Source organism: Diadema antillarum, unplaced genomic scaffold (genome assembly GCF_040938485.1).
Source record: "Diadema antillarum isolate AM-2024a unplaced genomic scaffold, OU_Dant_1.0 seq00001617_RagTag, whole genome shotgun sequence".
Classification (NCBI taxonomy): domain Eukaryota; kingdom Metazoa; phylum Echinodermata; class Echinoidea; order Diadematoida; family Diadematidae; genus Diadema; species Diadema antillarum.
In genome coordinates, this window is record NW_027272329.1 from 219,170 (window position 1) to 240,000 (window position 20,831).

At 38.4% G+C, this 20,831-nt stretch overlaps 2 protein-coding genes across 2 annotated transcripts in view; both read left to right on the forward strand.

The window, feature by feature from the left end:
* LOC139711144 (ATP-dependent translocase ABCB1-like) overlaps nucleotides 1-3,762 on the forward strand; it is a 39,317-nt gene extending 35,555 nt beyond the window's left edge. Inside the window, exon 25 of the mRNA XM_071623062.1 lies at nucleotides 415-3,762. Within this exon, the coding sequence (XP_071479163.1) occupies nucleotides 415-612 (198 nt within the window). The 3' untranslated portion in view covers nucleotides 613-3,762. The remainder of the gene's footprint in view (nucleotides 1-414) is intronic.
* A 6,951-nt stretch (nucleotides 3,763-10,713) lies between these two features.
* LOC139711145 (ATP-dependent translocase ABCB1-like) overlaps nucleotides 10,714-20,831 on the forward strand; it is a 35,895-nt gene continuing 25,777 nt past the window's right edge. Inside the window, exons 1-5 of the mRNA XM_071623063.1 lie at nucleotides 10,714-10,727; nucleotides 13,006-13,114; nucleotides 16,087-16,362; nucleotides 19,101-19,234; nucleotides 20,025-20,101. Coding sequence (XP_071479164.1) covers nucleotides 10,714-10,727; nucleotides 13,006-13,114; nucleotides 16,087-16,362; nucleotides 19,101-19,234; nucleotides 20,025-20,101 — 610 coding nt within the window. The remainder of the gene's footprint in view (nucleotides 10,728-13,005; nucleotides 13,115-16,086; nucleotides 16,363-19,100; nucleotides 19,235-20,024; nucleotides 20,102-20,831) is intronic.

Below are 20,831 nucleotides of genomic sequence, written 5' to 3' on the forward strand. Positions count from 1 at the left end.
CCCGCGCCTCGGGGACCTATAAGGAGCTTTAGATTTGCTACGCGGATGTTTAGACGATGATTGCATTGGCTGTTACCCTCTCTCTCTCTGCGTCGTGTTGGAAAGTAGCTTTAGATTACGCGAGGACGTAGCCTATACAAAATAAAATGCCCCCCATTTGATCATTGCATCAAGAAGCTCTCTCTTGCGTCTCGAATTTGATTTCTCGCAAATATGGCCCAGAACCAACCGTGAAAACTTAGACGACGCGAGATCGATTTTGATAAGCAAATTTGCGCATGCACGGAACATTATTTTTCCTTTGAACGTCCGCGTGGTGAAAATCTAAAGCTCCCTCATGTGAACAAAGGGCGTGTGACAACAAAAGGAACCGAAAGTGAATCATGTTCTCTTATTATCTTTCATATCCCTCAGATTGTCCAAGTAGCCCTCGACAACGCCATGAAGGATCGAACGTCCATTGTCATCGCCCACCGCCTCTCCACCGTCAAGAACGCCAACGTCATCGCCGTCATCCGGGAAGGCGTAGTCGTGGAGAGCGGAAGTCACGAGGAGTTGATAAAGGCCAAAGGTCACTACTTCACTCTGACCGGCGGGCTGCTGACTGAGTGATGATCCAAAAAAAAGACCAAACAAGCAGACAAGAAAACAGTGCATGACGAAATCATACGAGTTTCATGGATTCTTTTCAGGTGCACTGATTCACCATTAAGGGCCTTTAAAGGAGCTGATCCCTATACGCGGGAGAACATAATGATATCACTTCATGGTTCCACCTCTGATACCATTTCAACGAAAGAGTATTGTATTTCTCGACCAAAGCAACCACGGCACGTCATTCGGACTCAAGGAGAACAAGGGATATAAATTCAAGTCTGCAAATAGGAAAAAATGAGATAACATATATTGATAGAGATGGATAGGTATAAAGATGTAGATCGAGATGAATATGAGAAATAGAGAAAGGGGAGAGGAAAGAGAAGGAGAGAAAACCGAAATTGATAATATGATTCATTATGACCGTTGCTTAAGTTCGGTGTATATAAAAAGATAGAACAGCAGCTGAAACCGAGGTTTAACAAAACTTCGCACTTTTAGCTTAACGGGAAAAAGCGAATGTCTTCACTGGTTTGGTGAACTTGTACAAATTCATCACGCGATGCAATGAACTTTGGGAACAAAATTGATGCGCTACCTCGAAATGTCGGAAGATTCTCATTATGCCGGATCAATCAAAACAGATCTCCACATGATTTTTAGACTTTTGCATTTGAACATCTATAAATTGGTTATACTGGTTACACAGTTTCAGAATATGTCGACTTGAATGAGGAATGAGAGGAATGAGTTTTTGAAATCCAGAATTATAACAAATCACAATGAACAAGGATGATGACATAGCAGATTCCCAGTAGAACTTCATGATAAGGTGCTCAAGGAAGCAGAACAAAAGAAATTATGCATGCATTCTACACAGGTGAACTTGCCAAATGTTACGCAAGACCTGTCAAGCAAGTGATATTGTCATGGAATTTCATCGCGCTATTAGTGAATACTGTAGAAGTGAGCCCCTTATGTCATCATCCTTGTTCAGCGCATTGTGTTTTGGGGATTTCAGAGTATTGCTTTATCAACTCAAGGACCACAATAATTTCCACAAATCTATACTTCGCACTATCGATTTATTTACTACATCATGTGAAATTACATAAATCGTGTGGAATACTTGTACGCCAATTACACTCTGCAATTGGGAGTATACTCAAGTTGGCAGCGTATAACAGGTGCAAAGATACGTGCGAATCTCCGCAGACAAGCCCGATTCATACTTTTGTTTTTGTTTGTTTCTGTTTTGTTACATGCATGTTTATCTGTCAAATATCTTTCCACCATAGAGGAATTTCGTTGCCATGGAGATTCCATGTTTTCTCTAAGCTTCATAGAGATCATATTATATTTAAGTCCTAATACAAGTATAGTACATCTTAGATTACGTAGTGCTTTAAATTCGAAGAATACGCACCCTATACCAGGTATTTACTGATACCTCGAGTCGTTTTAAGAGGACCAATATAATGTAAATATTTGTTTGTGTGTATTGTGCTCATACAAAAATCCGCTTCAATAGTGATATTCCTCGTAGGGAGTCAGAAATACATAGGTGAAGGTTGGCTTCGATAAGCGATTATAAGTGACGTTTCAAGAAGCGTTTACCAGAAACTTTCAACTTTGTAAACCAGGGCCCAGTTTTATGAACAGTTATAATTGATTATAAAAGTTGATTTCAATCATAAGTCTGTGACGGCCTGTGTGTCAAGGAAGTTTAAAATCGATTATGTTTTGATAAAATGTGGCCCAGGACAGCAAAACATGGAGAAAAATATTATTTTCTCGAACTTGTTTCCGATATAGATATGAGCACTTCATTCTAGGATCTTGGCAAAGCGCAAGAGCAGAGTTTTTCTTGTTCTAAAATCCTTCGAATGACTCTCGTGAAAGATCTTGATTTGATGCTGCAGTGGCTGTCGATCGATTCTTCACTGATGTGAAATGATTTATTCTAATAATCAATATATATATATATATATATATATATATATATATATATATATATATACTTCAGATGCAATTGATTGTATCATTTTGTGTGCCTACAATGAGCATACTTTACACGAATGTCAACTTTGCCCTTGATGCTGAATGCTGCAATTTTATTCATCGTTAAAGGAATCTGCAGGATTGTAACTGATCATCGTATTAAAAGGAAAAAAAAATCAAATCAAACACTTATTCTTATACAACAGTCCCATGAGCTTATAGGCTAATGTATTCAAACTGGGATGAATTATTAGACACAAGACATAAGAAAAGGAACAAAAAACAAAATCTGCACACATATACATACAAACACAAATTAATCTCTGACTATCGAGATTGCTTGAAACGTGAAGGAATTACGAAAAATCATCATTGTGCCATGAAATGAGTATTAAGATAATCGTCATCTTTTTGAAATTATAACAATTTATAATACATGTCGTTTTGTTGCTTTGTTTGCATATTGCAAGAATACAATGTATTAAATACGTTTAAATGTATTGTGCCTAATACTTAGACGCAGCATGTCATGTCTTCAACATGTCTTATACATATGCAGTAGACAATTTTAAAGATGTTAGTGAAAGTTTTACATAATCATAAAGGTTCGATTTCACGAAGGTGGTACAATTGAAACCATGGTTTAAACCATGGACAATTTATGTGGAGCGCCTAGTGACGCATGGCCTTTTTCGTTACGAAATCATAGTCATTTCGTCGACGAAATGATCATTCGTAACGGAAATGACAACATTTCGTCGTCGAAATTATCATTTCGTTAGGTTCATTTATGTAACGAAGGTCCCAAGGAGAGGAAAAGATTGCTGATAGTTCGCATTACATATATACATACATACATACATACATACATACACAAACACACACACACACACACACACACACCCTCACACATGCACATACGTCAACAAAAGTTAATGGTCATTTTGTTGACGAAATGACGAATTTCATAATGAAATAGGCCATGCGACACTTGGCGCCCCATACATATTGTCCATGGTTTAAACCATGGTTTCAATTATACCACCTTCGTGAATTCGGGTCAAAATGTGAAAAAAATATGCGATGCCACCAAAGATGATTTTCAAACTATGTACATTGCTCACTTTATTATCATGTCACTCACAGTCTATAATTTCATTAAAATGTTACATACAATGTATTTGACTGACAATCCAATACTATGTGTTCTTCAAAGAGTTGGGTTTTTTGTATTGATGTGTGCATTGGACGTTTTCTTTTTGTATTTTTTTTTGGGGGGGGGGGGAGGGGAGGGCGGAGGTTTGTATGAACTTTTGGACGATGCATTTTGTGTTGTCTTACTTGATGTTATCTGTCAATCTGCCATTACAGAACAAAGAGTACCTGTTTGTTAGGACTATGAATTTATTGTTGTCGTTTGGCGTAATAACTCTAGTTGACACGAGTCCGAGCTAAATCCAAAGTGCGTCATAAAAGTCATTGTCTCCCACATGAAACACTGACATAACAAGGAAAATGTGTATTAAAAGCAAAGGCCTATCCCACCCCTTCTGTACGGTCAATGTAGCGCAAGTATGCAGTCATAGATTAAAGCATTTAAAGAACACAAAGCATTATATTAAATGAATTAGTCAAATACCGGTTGGTGATTGGCTAAACGCAGTCACGTGATGGAAGCACATTCGTTATGTTCGCCCATGGGCAGAACATTTTTTGTAATGTTCTGCCATGGGAAAACATTTTCACGTAACAAATGACAAACGATACCAAACGATTGAACGATCATATTTTTCACGCAATCGACAAGATAAATTTGCCTATTCCATACAATGTGAAAAGAGCAGATGACCAATTATTGTAATGCGTACGAAAGTGTGGTAATTTGACTAACCCATATAATATAACAGATGATGACTTTTGTTGTCGGGAACATGTACCAAACGTTCCACCCTCAGGGTTTGAAATGCTATTTCGGGAGTCTATAAGTCCCTCGTCTTCATCTCGGGACTTATAACCTCCCTCGATAGCATTTCACACCCTTCGGGTGGAACATTCGGTATGTTCCCTCCCCCACCAGTCATCATCTATATAATGCCACAAGACATAGGCCCTATATTATGTAGGTACTGTTTTCTTCTGCCATGAATGCGATATTACTGCCTTTCACTAAGGTTAACAAGTTTTTTTTTTTCTTCGTACAAGTAGCATGCTTCGATAAACAAAATTAAAGGAGACTGCAGCAAGAACACAAAGGAAAGAGAGAGAGAAAAAGAGAGAAAGAGACAGAGAGAAAGAGAGAGAGAGAGAGAGAGAGAGAGAGAGAAGGAGAGAGAGGCGCTAGAGAAAGCTGTCTACTAAATGCTATGAGGTATGCTCGTTTCTGTCGTCTGTGAATGTCTGCATGCTGTTGTGCTTGGCCTATAGGTAGATGTACTGATTTGTCTGGCAGTTTGATGGGAATTTGAAAAGAATTAATCCAACTCCTCTTTTCCCTCCCCCTCCGTTCCCCACCCCCTCCTCTCTACTCCCCTTCCCTTTCTCGATAATATGAGGCATTGAATAATCATGATGCATGAACTCGTTGCATGATTAGTGATTTTGTCACCTAACAAAGGAAACAAAATCTGGTTTTACAGTTTCGGGAATTACATTAATATTTTCTTCAGACCATATGGTTCTGCTTCTGTCGTTCTCTTGTTTTCACACTGCAGAACGTCGGCATTGAGAAGTCAATCGTATCATCCAAGATACGATTATACCGAGGTTATTGTAGGGCCAGCTAGGGGGTATACTTTGAGTGGTTGTGACACTGCAGAGTATTTCTCAGAAAAAAAAATGTCACAATTCAGTGGTGGATCCAGAGGGGGGGGGGGGGGATGCACCGGGCGTGCGCCCCCTCTTTATTTGTTGTGAAAACAAAAGAAATAAAAAGAAAAAATGTGATGAAACCCGGAAGTAGCATCAGAAACATTGTTTGCGCCCCCCCCTTTACGAAATTCCTGGATCCGCCCCTGCAATTGATGATGGGAAAAATGAAATAAAGGTCGACAAAATGGGGAGGAAAGCTACATATTATTATTATGAAAATACGATAGGTGAGAAGGTGGCATAAGAGATGGAGTGAGTCGATGTCCCGTCAGTTCGGGGTAATGACCGGATTAACTCAAACCAATCGCTGGTAAGATTAAATCGCTGATACGTATACATCGATCACATGTAATATCGGATTTTTTTTAATTTGTTTGTTTGTTTTTTACACATTGGGAGTACATTTATTTGATTTAAAACGTAAAATTATGTTTTATAAATATTACATTTATTCTTAATGAAGCAAAGAAGTAATACATCGTTATAGTTTAACTTCTACCAACTGTTCATCAATGGAGCTAGCTACATACCTCCATGGTTCACCCTTGCTGTGAAGCATATTAGTGTTTTGTTTTTGTTTTTGTTTTTTTTTTTTGGGGGGGGGGGGGGGAGGGTGGCGGTAGGAACAAGAAACTGCATTCAGGTCGAGCAATTATTTTGAGACCACGTGACGGACTTATCCATGTGAATGAGACCGGCAGTGCGGTGGGTTTCCTAATCTTAATCCTATATAATCCAGGTACAGAAAGAATTAGTGACGTTTCAACTGCGATCGAACTGTTTTCTTTTTCTTTTTTGCTCTGTTTTTCTCCGTTTTATTGGTAAAATAAATCGCATTGAGCTCATTATCCAATATGGGTGCATTATGTATACCCAGCAGCTAGAGTAGTACTGAAGCAGATTATCCAATATGGGTGCATTATGTATACCCATAGCAGCTAGAGTAGTACTGAAGCAGATTATCCAATATGGGTGCATTATGTATACCCAGCAGCTAGAGTAGTACTGAAGCAGTTTCGTTAAAAACACGAAGACGGTAGGCCTTAATTCTCACTGACCTACACTGACAAACTGATCGAAGCACTGATCAGCATTATAAATACCTCAACAAATGCTCTGTTTGTTGTCGCACGCGAGCGTCTTTCGTGGTCGCCTAGTATAGTGAGAGCTGTTACGTAATAGCCTCCAAAATGGATAAAACAAAATCGATGGAGCGTTCACGGCATTGTACAGTACACTCTCATCTACTGTGAAGAGGGAAGCCATGACTTGCATAATGGTTTTCTTCAGATCCGCTGAAAATCCCAGTAAATACTGCTTTCACACCTCGGTATAGAAATTACTGTCAAAAGGATAACTCGGACCGCTATTTTGGAAATATCCCCGTCGTATCCACTAACAAATTTAAATACGCTGTATCACCGTCACTGACCCGGCAGCCGTAGAGAACAGGCCTACAGTCGGTCAGGAGATAGCATACACGCTAGTATTGTTGCTAGTGATCTAATTCTTTGGGCGACGAACAGCCGATTTTCGTCTTCTGTAGCATCAACTATTGGTTCATATTACATCTTAGCAGACGGCAGCTCACCACCAGCGCATGAAGGACAGTTTGAGAATGTAAGTGTCAATATTCAGTATAGTTTCGGTTGAAGTGAGGATTCCGCTTTTAACTTTTTTTTTTTGCGAGATACTTTGAAACCACTCTGTAGAATGTTAAAGAACATATAATTCTAAAAGGAATTCAAAGTTTATTTGATGAAAATCGGGTTTGAAATGGCTGAAGTATCCAAAAGCAAAGTAAAGCAAGGCATTCCCAATGAAAGGTGTGTCCCACCTTATATCATTATCGCTTTATTTTGAATACCTCAGCCATTTCAAAATTAATTTTCATCAAATCAACTTTGATTCTCTCTCAGAATTATATGTCCTTTAATATTTCGTAAGAGGTTTCTTATTATCTAAAAAAAAAAAGTCATTATAAGAAACATTTGAAACCTGAAGTATATACCTCAACCGAAAGTATGTACCCTCACCATCCACATGTGGATTGTGATAGTAGAATAATTCCTACCATTTTCATTCTGCTGTAAAACTCTATCATTCCATTCCAAGTTAAGTTTACTCCAGAATAATACAAGGCCCGAACACCAAGTTATACCACAAACAACATTTTTACGCCCTCTATCATAGAAGAGTTCGATCCTGGATAATAGAGCAAGAGTAATTGCAATTAATTGTTTTTAAAATACAAATTTTTTATTATTGTGTAAGAAATTATCAGGCATTGATTGTTACATTTGCCATTTCTTCTTGTATTCACTCTGAAAGCTTTCTAGTTAGGAAACTGCTCGGAACTTCTGTATAATATCATAATTAAAACAAGAGGAAGGGTAAAATGCCAGGTATTATGCAGGATGTGATTCGTTTGACGTAAGTTTTACTTTTATAAGGTATGATATGTAATTAGGGTATATTAACGAAGGATTCTGCAAACCAGAGAAGATTGATTTTATTTGTTGACAAAATTTAATGACAAAGTGCCGATCGAATGATCAAGCAACATTAAGGAAAAGAAGAAGAAGAAGAAGAAGAAGAAGAAGAAGAAGAAGAAGAAGAAGAAGTTGAAGTAGTAGAAGAAAAAGAATTATAGGAAACAAGATGGGATGGTGCATGTCAGATACCACAGATATGCGGGTGTATGGGACTACAATGTTTTTATCCATTCTGTGTAAAACCGATCATAAAAACTTTCCCGTCTTGACTGATAAAAAAGCAAGATATTGGGTGAAATCATTGACCCTCTGTGACCCTATAATAAACTTTAACAATAAATTTCCCCCTCCCTCCTTTTATACTGAAACGCAAAATTCTGAACAGTACTATATAGGCCCCTACATGACTTTTTATATTTGTTATACAGATTCAATTCAAATAGTTTCGCCTCTAAAACTGAAATTACTAGTAATGATGATAAGTTTTATAGGACACACGGACTTTTTCAAAAATTGAATTGATAGTTTGTCAGTACACACTCATTTTAACTTATCCTCTAGATATAATGTTCTGTTTACATGCAGGTGTTGCGTCTTATATGTTAACGTCTTTCAGCCCAAAACCGGGAGGTGAGGGGGGGGGGGGTGGGAGGAGGGGAAGGGACTTCAGTTTGCCTAACAATAGTTGATTCATGCACTGACAATTCCAATGCACCAGACTCATGGCATAATCCTTTGAGTTATCTTTTCTTCATATTTTGGAAGTCCCTGATTTAAAGTAATACATAGGCCCTATAAATTCAAATATCGAATTTGTACATTCATGCCACTCTTGCTTAATCTGATAGTGGTATAATTATGTTCCTTTTTTAATGCTGGAATTACGTTACGAGAGGTAACAAACGGGCATAGTCTTTTGTGTCAGTCTTGTGAAATCCCCTCGTAAATCGGGATTGTTCAAGCAGCAGGGTTGAAAATAAAGATCCTCGGGCATTTGCACCTGACACCATTTTTGATGTCGTCCATCCTGTATTTCTTTATAGGCCAGGCCTATACTGTATAGGTCCCATATACTATTATCGATTTGATTTTATAGATTCTGTCTGTCGGTAAAATATTATTATCGCATATTTTCAATTGATGCTGCAAACCACGAGTAGTTTGAGCAGCTTAGAGGGTCTGAGTATCTGAAGAATTTGTTCGCAAAAACCGATAAGTCCATATTTGCCAAATGGAGATATTTGCGATTAAAGGTCAAGAAAAATAAAGAGAATGATAAGAGAATTTTTGCTTCTTTTGACCATAATTTCAAAAATGTACCTTTATATGTAATGACCAATATATCATTTAAAAGGTATTACTTTGTACTTTATGACAGAGACCGTACTTCAAAATCTTCAAAAAATGGACTTATCGGTTTTTGCGAACAAACTCTTCATCTGTTTCTATGTAAAAATGGTTCTCACATCAGTTGGGACCTTGTAATCCTGGCCAGAATGAATGTGAAGTAGATTGGTCGTTACCTGTGGACCATGGAGTTTGACATGCCCATTGTCAAAAACTGCCGAAAGCCAGTAAAGTGACCGAATAAGGTGAATTTATGCTTTTTGTAGTTTTAAATATCAGCTGGTATTTTGGGAAAAAACTCGTGATATACAACTGGAACATAATCACTTAAAAATCAAACTGATTAAAAAAACTGAGTTCCATCCTTAAAATCAAATATTTAAGCTAAGAATACCGTAAAATCATGCCTCATTACTCGAAGCACCATCGGAATAATCGACTTGTGGACCTACATAGACACTGCTAACGTGCTTTACAATTTATTCAGATATCTTTGAAATGATAAGAGGGAAATACAAAGATATCTGTAAAAGTCGATGGAAAAAAATACTGACAAAGTTATATGAAAAGTGAAAATATATGATTGTTCAATACAAAAATGTACTCTTACAAAGCAAAATTTCACATTTGGCGTGAAATATCGACATGATATGAACTTTGTCAAAATCAAGTAATCTAATCAAAAGTTTTCAATCTTTAACAGAAGAATGATATATATCATGTTACCTGGTTACAGGCACTGAAAAATAAAGATATTTTTGAAATGATTTTTAACAATTTGAGCGACCCTGCAACCAGTAATGCTACAAACACGTTCAGTACAGTAATACTACTGACATGTAGTTCGTTGACACCGGAGAGTTCGGAGTGCTGATGTAGAGAGAAAGAGAGAGAGAGAGAGAGAGAGAGAGAGAGAGAGAGGGAGAAAGAGAGGGAGAGAGAGAGAGAAGGGGGGGGGGGGCATTAATAAACTGTCCGTGGCACTGTGTATTAAGATTTGAAGCGTCATCTGTGGCAAGATAGAAATAGCCTAGCGCCTGGCAACCGGCAACTGCGTGATTATGACGTAATAAAGGCCAGTGGAGGACAAGATCTTGAGGAGATCTCATACTCGCGATGTATTGTGATGTGCAGAGCAAAAACACCGACAGACAATACACGGGTACCTATAGCTAGCTATTACAACTCGATTCTGTATTGGCGGCGATAGTCTAGCCAACTACACTGTGGGTAGTGACCCGCCAGGGTGCCCGTTGGGTATGGGTGCAGTAAAATCAGCCTAAACTATGTACACTGGGTCTACTCTAAACTATTATGGATGGGTCGGATCGAAGGTAACTTTGAAGAGAGGTGTTTAACAGGGGAGCAACTTTTAACTCTTCCACAAGTGCTTAAGTTTTGAATCATGGCTGATACAGGGTGAGTAATAAATGACGAAATGATTTTACTGATTCAATCATTTCATAAGTAGAACGGTAAAAAAAAAAAAAAAAATGTCTTCTGCCGGCTATGCCTTTTCATTTTCAATAATTTTACATTTGACAGGACGGCAAGATAATGACCGGTGCGGGATGAGAGGCAATCAATACGGATTTGCACGTAGACCAGTGGGTTTAATTGAGAGTGACCACTGAAACTGGACATTAGGCCTACTCGCGCTAGAAAATCTTGTCGTTGCGCTTGAATGTTTGTGGTCAGTTCTTCTGGATCTATAGACTAATCTAGTTGTCTGCTTATCGCGTCTTATAATTCCACTCTAATTCAGCGACAGAAGCATACTAATTAATAACTATAACCTCATACAAGTGCACGATACATATATGATATTTTCATGTTATGGGAACTATATGACTTATGTTCGATTGTTGTTAAAGGGATTGTATAGTTTTGGTTGAGACATACCTTCAGATTTCTCACATTTTTGTTGAGATAACATTTGAGAAACCTCTTTACGAAATGTGAAAGAGCATGTAATTCCAAGAGGAATTCAACGTTTATTTGACGAAAATTGCTTTTGAAATGGCAGGGATATCCAAAATAGAGCAATCCTAATAAAAGGTAGGACCCACCTTTTATTATGATTGCTTTGTTTTACTTTGTTTTTGGATGTCTCAGCCATTCCAAAATGGCCGTCCTACTTCATATGTGGTTTCTTGATTTCGCTCATTATAATACGGAGATAAGGACAGCAGTCCTCATCTCCACCAATACTATACTATCACTTTAGTGCATCATTATCAAAGTCATTAATTCATCAATAGGCTATAACCGGTAGATTGGAATGCACACAGCGTCTTGAATACAACCCCCCCCCCCAAAAAAAAAACAACAACAAAAAAACAAAAACCCAACAACAACAAACAAGCAAGCAAGCAAGCAAGCAAACAAACAAACAAACAAACAAACAAACATTGAAAAGACAAACCCAAAGCGGATTCACCACATCTGTTCATTGGAGGGTCTCGGGGATAATGGCATTGTATCACGCATACTCACCTTTGTCTGTAAGCAATGTTAACCATTATTTTTTTTTAACCCGTTTAGGACGGACCGATTTTACTACAACGCGCATTCCTCATAGACACTATTAAGGGATAGTATAGTTTTGGCTGAGATGGGTATATTCAGGTCTTAGCTTTTGCGAGATAATGAGAAACCAATTAAATGAAATATTAAAGAGCACACTATTCTAAGAGGAATTAAAAGTCTATCTGATGGAAATCGGGTTTGAAATTGCTAAGTTTTCCAATAACAAAGTGGTCCTAGTAAAGATTGGTTCCAACCTATTATTAGGAGAACATTATTGTTGTTGTTTGTTTTTTTTCTCGATATTTCGGCCTTTTCAAATTCGATTTTCACAAAAAATCCTTAAAACTAATTCAATCTATCTTAGAAGGGTATGCTCTTTAATATTTCTTTTAAACGGTTTCTAATTATCTCGCAAAAAGTAAAGCCTGAATCCCCATCTCAGCCAAACCTATATACCATCCCTTTTACGTGCTGTGGTATTCTCAGGTTAACTTTCACAAACTCTCTCTACCAACCATGCAATGCCGTCACTGCACCTACTGTTGATACCTTCTAGAAGGCTACCCTGCCAATCATCAGAAGGTTGGAGCCTGCTGTTAGGTCCGAAATGATGCAAGCATGACAGATAAAGTTGTACATGTACCTGTACTTGCTTACGAATGTCATTTCTTTCTTTTTTGTTGTTGTTGGAATTATTATCAATGGTAAAAACACTTTCAAGCACCGTGATCGACCAAACGAATGTCGTCATCACACCAACCGAACCAGTTTAACTTTCTACTAAAAAAAAGTTGCTTCAAGGATTACCCATTCAAGGTTCAAGGCCCGTGGAGAAATTTTGCTTTCCAAGATCCCTATACCTCACAGAAAAACACACAAACAAACAGATAAACGAACGAATACGTACACAAACACATACACACTTTACAGACGTCAATGCTACACCAATACTAATCGTATCTGTCTCCACTTATCAAACGTAATCAATTGTCTGAAAGATGTTGATGGCATAATAGACCTGTGGTTAATTTTGATTGAACAGGCGCATTGTTGAATAATCTTCACTAGACTCTTCACATATAGAAAATAACCAATGACTTTTCTTTCGCCCCTCCCTCCCCCTTCCCTCATCCTCTCCATCTCTCCCTCTCTCTTTCTTCTCTCTCAGGACTGAAAAAGAGGAAAAAGAAGATACTCTCAAAGAAAAGGAAGATACTCCTAAAGAAAAGGAAGATACTCCTAAAGAAGATGGGCCGAAGGTTCCCTTGACACGGCTGGTGAGTAATTTGCAAATACGTTTTATTTATTTATGTTTGTTTGTTTCTATGTTCAATCAAACAATATCTATTGGATGTTGACTGAAGATTCAAATCACAAATGTCTTTCACGCTCCTCTGTAGATAATATAGACGGATCCTATATGTCTCCGATGGTTTTCGATGGAGCTTATGCTCACAGTTTGGTTTGGTTATATTTCTTGATTTTTCAACATGTCAGTACAAGATAAGATCATTGATGATTATGTTTTTTTTTTCAACATTGCTGACAGCAGAGCACAATGTACAGAACATGCAAATTTGTTATTAAACCACCACTGGTAATGTCAAATAAAAGGAATATTTCTGAAGGGAAATATGTAGCAGCGACCGCACATCATAAGCCTATGTATGAAGAGTTTTATCGCAAAAAGAGCTAGATATTTGTGTTTAAAGCTGCTAAAAACAAAAGAAAACTAGAGAAGCACTCTGAGAGCGCAGACCTCCGCCAAGCATGCAAATCGTTTTTGTTCTTCCATAGAGATATCAGTGATTTCCACCCATACGTACTTACAGCATTGTGTGCTGAAAGTTGCCTTCTTTTCCCAATATAGAAGCCTTTGTTACGTCATAAACCCTCAGCTGCACGGCGGCGCGCCTCACCCTAACAGAAACTAGAGCACGCACTTTAGTGCGCGCATGCAAACCTCAAATACGCGCAGCCTGGACTCCCAAGTTCATTGACCCTACCTGCCAAAATATTAAAAATCCTTCATAAATTCCCCCAAAATTATCGGATCACTACCAAAAGTTAATTGTTTGTTACTTGTGTCATTCTCAACCTTTCTTGCAAGTTTCATTCCAATCCGTTAACTACTTTTTGAGTTATTTTGCACACGGACAAACTAACTAACGAACGAACGAACGAACGAACGAACGAACGAACGAACGAACGAACGAACGAACGAACGAACACACAACGGTAACGAAAACATAACCTCCTCCCTTGGCGGAGGTAATAATTAGAAAATACACATGTACACAGAATATTTTTGATCACAACTTCTAGAATATGGCTTGTCATGTCACAAGTCAGGTATTACTTGAAAGGTTTCATTCTGCTTTTTCTGATGATGGACTTTGAAATGTTTAGAAATAGTGCTTAGCTCATTTTGCAATTAAACTACTAGTATTCATAATCTATGCTTGAAATGATGATGGCCTGAAAATGAAGTACTGAGTATTGGAAAGAGCAAGGGAAATGAGGACAAAAAAGAGGGAAATATTGTGACGGTAATTGTTCAATGTACTTCGTGCTGTCTGCCAATGTGCATGGACCTTACAATAATACTTGAGTATTAAGAAGAATGTTCATTATTGTTTTCTTAAATCTGCTTTAGGGTTTTCACAGTTTTCATGGTAACGTTACATTTCAGCAAATTTACATTTATTATTTGCTTCTTGTACTAAATCACTATTTATTCAATTTTTCAATTTTCAATTTCAATTTATTTTCGTATTTCTCGATGGAAAATACATGGTTTATAACAAAATATAATACAGAATGTCCAGCTTGGATATATACATGAAGAAATAGGAATACCAAAGTAATACATAACGGTCGATGTGTCATTTTCAATCAAAGTAAAGGATGCGAAGAGAAATACGATGGAACCTACTAAAAAGCAAAGCTTGTTGAGTGTAGGTCCCAACAAAAGCCTGGTAAGGGGAACAGGATGAGGAGCACGGGTACAATTAAGACCAAAAGTAAGGATAAACAAAAGAGAATGACTATTACTCGGGGCTCAGAAGATTCTTCTCACATGCATTTATGTGTGTGATAAAATGAGAACAAGTAACCACATGCTGCACACTATAGCAGTTGCTCTAATAGCAATTTAGACATGGGAGTGATAATGACGTGAATACTTAAGTACTATTAGGGTTTAAACATTCCAGCTTCCATAGACACGGGGAAAGATTTGAAAAATGGAGAACATTAATCAATTGCAATTCCTATATGTGATATACCAGCCAGCTGCAATGATGCATAAAAGAAAGGAAAGAAAGAAAGTCACAATCATGTTACAACACGTTCATCCTTCTCAGGTTTATGAGATAGAAAATAATGAATACAATTAAAAAAATATCAGAGTTGCCATGGTAACTTAAAAGGTCGGTAAGTAACGTTACAGAAAGGACTTGAGAAACAAAGCAATGTCTGACAATTGAAAAAAAAAGGTTTGCTAAAAATAATGTAAGATGCTGCAACAAATAGTCGCATTAATTTCAATTATAGCATCATGAATAATGTTGCAGGAAGTATCATTCGCGGTTCAACCCATAATCTTTTAGATAAACCCCCAAAACATGGTTAGTAGAACGTTACGGTCAGTAACATTACACTTGTCCACAATATTTCCATATATGGATATCTATCACATGTATATTTTCATACATTATGTTTGTATGGACAGTAAAAATATTTTGTTAATTCTTATTTATCATTGAAGCATGGAAGACTGCTGGTTTCAAAGAATAATTTGGATTGTGACAGCGAATGATTGAGATGTATGTTTACAATGGGGTACTCTTCAAATGCCATGCCGCCCCTTGCCCACAGAAGAAAAAGATGAAGAAGAACAACCAAAACAATACCAGGAAGAAGCAGAAGAAAATGAAGAAGAAGAAGAAGAAGAAGAAGAAGAAGAAGAAGAAGAAGAAAAAGATGAAGAAGAGGAAAGATGAAGACAGCAAGAACAAGAAGACGAGTAACCATATCACTAGAAACAGCACACACAAACACACACAATCTCGCCCTCTCAGAAAAAAAAAATATACACCAAGTGCCATATATTATAACAAACTTCCCATCAAACAACTTTACAAAACCAACAGACGCACAATCATTGATAAAGAAAAGTGTTAAAACACGTCGAGAGATTCCATTTTATAGCTACTCTTCTTGATCATGCCAAACATGCGCATTCCAGTATCGCTACGCGACACCGCTGGATGGACTTCTCATTTTCATCGGCTCGCTGGCCGCGATGGTGCACGGTGCCGCATGGCCTGTGCTCAACATTTTCTTCGGCAACCTCGTCGACGAGTTCGTCCAGTTCGGGGCGAACGCTACGACCAACGAGACTGATATGACGACCCCGGACCCGAACTACGACCCCGTCAGAGAGTTCGACAACCAGATGGCAGAATACGCCCTGATCTTTACCTACATTGCATTCGGATCCCTAGCCATGGGGTATTTGCAGGTGAGAGCAAACGCCGTGATATATCTTCTAATAACCATTATTGTATTTATCTTTTAGTGATCGTGAATTCTGTAATCTCATTGGTCAATCAACCACTGAATATATCCCGTATTCCGTGGATATGACGTCATGATACTGTATTACACAGCCAGCTGCGCGTGTACCAAAGACGCTTATAGGAAAGTGCGCGCTAATCCTGTACAAAACAAATGGACAGCGCGCGGTCCTCAAGCGTATTGCGCACATAACCTGACACCACTAGACGCTTGATAAACAACAGCAACTTATCTGGCTACAGTAACTGCACTGCAGTATCTTATGGCTTGTACGTACGTGTACGTATATGCGCGCATCGCATGCAGTAATCAGCTCACGAGACGTAGGCCTAAGTCAACATGGTCATGGCTGACAGCCGGCGATTTCAACATCATTCACGAGAGGAAATCAGCGAGAAGAAGGTTAGCACTTACACTAAAAGATAAAATCGTTACCCCCTGCTTGTTCTTACGAAATACGGGAAATATCTACGGTCTGGTGCCATATTCCATTCGGCCTTCGGCCTCATGGAATATGGCACCAGACCGTAGATATTTGCCCGTATTTCGTGAACAAGCAGGGGGTAACTAATAATATACAAATAGTGAATGGTCACGAGTGCAATGGTACGAGATTTCGCACGAGGTGAAAGATAGAGGCGCTCTATTCAACGAGGCGAAGCCGAGTTGAATAGTGCGCCTCATCTTTCACCGAGTGCGAAATCTCGTTCCATTGCACGAGTAAAGGCAATACACTGTTTGATTTATACAACGTCCAAGTAGATCTTTTTGGTCTAAGTAGGCCTAGAAGTCTATATATGTATGAAAAATATAGCTATACTTACATGTGGATCCACTGCGATTCTCTTTCTGGCTTGTGCAATCAGTGTAGATACAGGTCACAGCTATACTAGCGCTCATACACGTACACTAGCACTACGTAGGCCTATGTACGCGCATGCATGTACCGCACACGTACCTGCGCTAGCTGCATGCGATCCTCAATACGCAACACACAGTACACGCAGTACCGAGCAATTTCTCGAACCGTGGAATAGAACGAAAAAATCGAACCAAGTTGCACGCAAAAATAGAACCAAAATTGCACGGCGCGTTGAATGGAGTACTTATTTAATATTACGTCACCAACAATCCTCCAATCAAATTACAAGGATCTAATTGGACGTTGTATAATATCTTTTAGTGATCGTGAATTCTGTAATCTCATTGGTCAATCAACCACTGAATATATCCCAAAGAGATTTTTCTCCTCCCCACCACTAGAGGGCGGACTCTACAATGGAGTCAGTGATTTCATGGGGGCCGCCATTGTTCCACTTAAAAATGGCGGACTTTGCGTACTAAGTATACATTTCTACAGCGCGTATTACGCGAACTTCTGAACTTTTACGCGAGTACGCACTTGATTTTGGCTGCTCCTCGGTTGCTCGTTTGCTAGCGTGTTAGCACGAGGGGTGAGCCTACCGCTTCGTTGCCATCCAGTGCTCCTTGCGCTCACACAACAATAGTACAGGGCGTATGAAGACTCCGCACTCTAGCAGTCACTGCGGAAAATCTCTTTGATATATCCCGTATTCCGTGATAAGGTCATATTGTGCGCATGCGCTAAATCCACCACTGAATATATTCCGTATTCCGTGATATGACGTCATATTACACAGCTAGCTGCGCGTGTACCAAAGACGCTTATAGGAAAGTGCGCGCTAATCCTGTACAACACAAATGGACAGCGCGTGGTCCTCAAGCGTATTACGCACATAACCTGAGACCACTAGACGCTTGATAAACGACAACAACTTACGTATCTGGCTACTGCAGTATCTTATGGCTTGTACGTATTTGTACATTGTATGCGCGCATACAGTAATCAGCTCGCGAGACGTAGGCCTAAGTCAACATGGTCATGGCTGACAGCCGGCGATTTCAACATCATTCATGAGGGGAAATCAGCGAGAAGAAGGTTAGCACTTACACTAAAAGATAAAATCGTTACCCCCTGCTTGTTCTTACGAAATACGGGAAATATCTACGGTCTGGTGCCATATTCCATTCGGCCTTCGGCCTCATGGAATATGGCACCAGACCGTAGATATTTGCCCGTATTTCGTGAACAAGCAGGGGGTAACTAATATTATTCCATCACATTATTGCTCATGAAGATCGCACGCATTTTAGTATTTCTTTTTCTCATGAAATAATTTTCTCTGATTATCTTATCAAGAATACACGGGAATTATTTTCAATGTATCAACATTTTAATCTGTCATTAGTTATCCCTAGTGATGCAACAACCACGGCATCATGTAACGTGAGTGATTATTTTGTGGGAAATTATACATTTTCATTCATTTATGATGTACCTTTATTCATTTAGTTGTCTATCTAATCGTCAATTGATTAATCAATTCAGTCAGTCATCTCTATCTATCTATCTATCTGTCTATCTATCTTTCTCTTGTCTAGTTATCTATGCATTCATATTTTATTGGCTAATACTAGTCTATTCATGATGCTCGCAGAAGTGGAACTGCCAACTTTTGGGTACTCAAATATAAGTTTGTTTTTACTTTCATCTGTAAAGAGAAATATTGTAAGAAGCTGATACTTATAACTGATATCACAGAACTGCACGTTTCACACATAATATACATGTATTCCATGAATTACACCTTGTAATTTCAGACATCTATGTGGACTTTAGCCTGCGAGCGGCAGATCTACAAGATTCGAACCGCGTTTTTCGACGCCATCTTGCATCAAGAGATCAAGTGGTTCGACGTTCACAAGAGCGGCGAGCTGACGTCACGGCTGGCCGAGTAAGTGACTTGTTTACCTCTTGTTGCAGCGAATCGCTGTCACTGCATGCAGTATGGTCCCATCGAAACTGGACAGTCAACTCGTTTTCTTGACGATGCAATGCCACACCATGCCCTCTACGGGGTCTAATGAATAGAGTAAAAGTAAACAAATAACATGGTGGATGTTTCATCAAAAATTGGACATGAAATAAGGAAGTTATAGAATTTCTATCTTTTCATATCTTATGAGTTAGAGTCAATGTTGATACATTTATATCAGTAAGAAGCATTTTACATGGAGATGACGTCATACCCTCTCAAGTCTCATTATTGGCTTTAATCCACACATTATTTCCACCGAGTCTGATGGGCTTTAGTTATGATTTATTGTTTTTCTGCTTTGTTTTGTTCTTGGTTTCTCCCCTTTCTCGACAAGGCTAATTATTTCAAATAGCACAGCGGTTGCCTTGTGACCTCCCTAATTTTACAGAAGTTATATTATAAAGAAGTGCGTCAGTTAACGTCAGTGCTTCTAATTAGTTACACCACGACGTGAGCAACTTGATTTAAATCGAGTTAACCTGCCTGGTGTTATAAGCGTTGTTCAATGCCCCTCACTGTTAAGCCGCGGTGTGCTTGTGCCTTTTGCTCGCTTACTTGAATGAATGGGCCTTTAAAGGAGAATATACCCGCATGGTTGTAGAGAAATTTCTTTCTATGGTAGATAGGTCGCGTTTACTATAAATGTTTACTATTATGTTTGCAAACTACTTTCAATAATTATGTCTGCCCTCTATACCCCCTGCAGCGATATGATAAAGGTGAAAGAAGGACTGGGCGACAAAATGGCCATTAGTATGCAGTATGCCTTCCTCTTCTTAGGGGGTAAGTCTGATCACTTTTGCTTCTAGGCATGCATGGAGTATGAATAAACATTTCTCAGAATAGATGAAGACAGTGGTACAACACAATGATCACTAGGGACTCTGCAGTTCGAATGAGTTTCAGCTTGTTTATTGATGCCTATTTTGTCCGACAGATGACCTACCTTGTATGGATGATTACCTTGTGCGATGAATGTAATCATGCTGTCTTCCTTTTGTAAAAATTTTATGGGATATTCCATGAAATCACTTGAAAATGCACAAAAGGATAATGATACTACTACTACTACTACTACTACTACTACTACTACTACTACTACTACTACTACTACTCATCATCATCATCATAATCATCATCATCATCATCATCATCATCATCATCATTATAATTATTATCATTATTGTAACAATACTAGTTTTGATAATAGTAATGGTGAAAATGATGATTATCCATGCAGTTTTTAAGCTTGCTCAAGTGAGTCTACAGTGCAATGTCTAACGTGTTAATAGGTGATTCAAACAATAAAAACCTTTTCTCTCTTTTTTGTATGCAGAACAGAAATAAAAAAAGAAATATATTAACTCAATAATAGATATTTTGTTGACAGCAAAAATAGCTGACAAATTAGAGATGGTAAATCATATTTCCTACAGTAATATTTGCTTCGCGGATTTAGCTTTGAGCCGCTTGGTTTACACTATTGCCTGTAACCTGCGATATGTCTGTTACA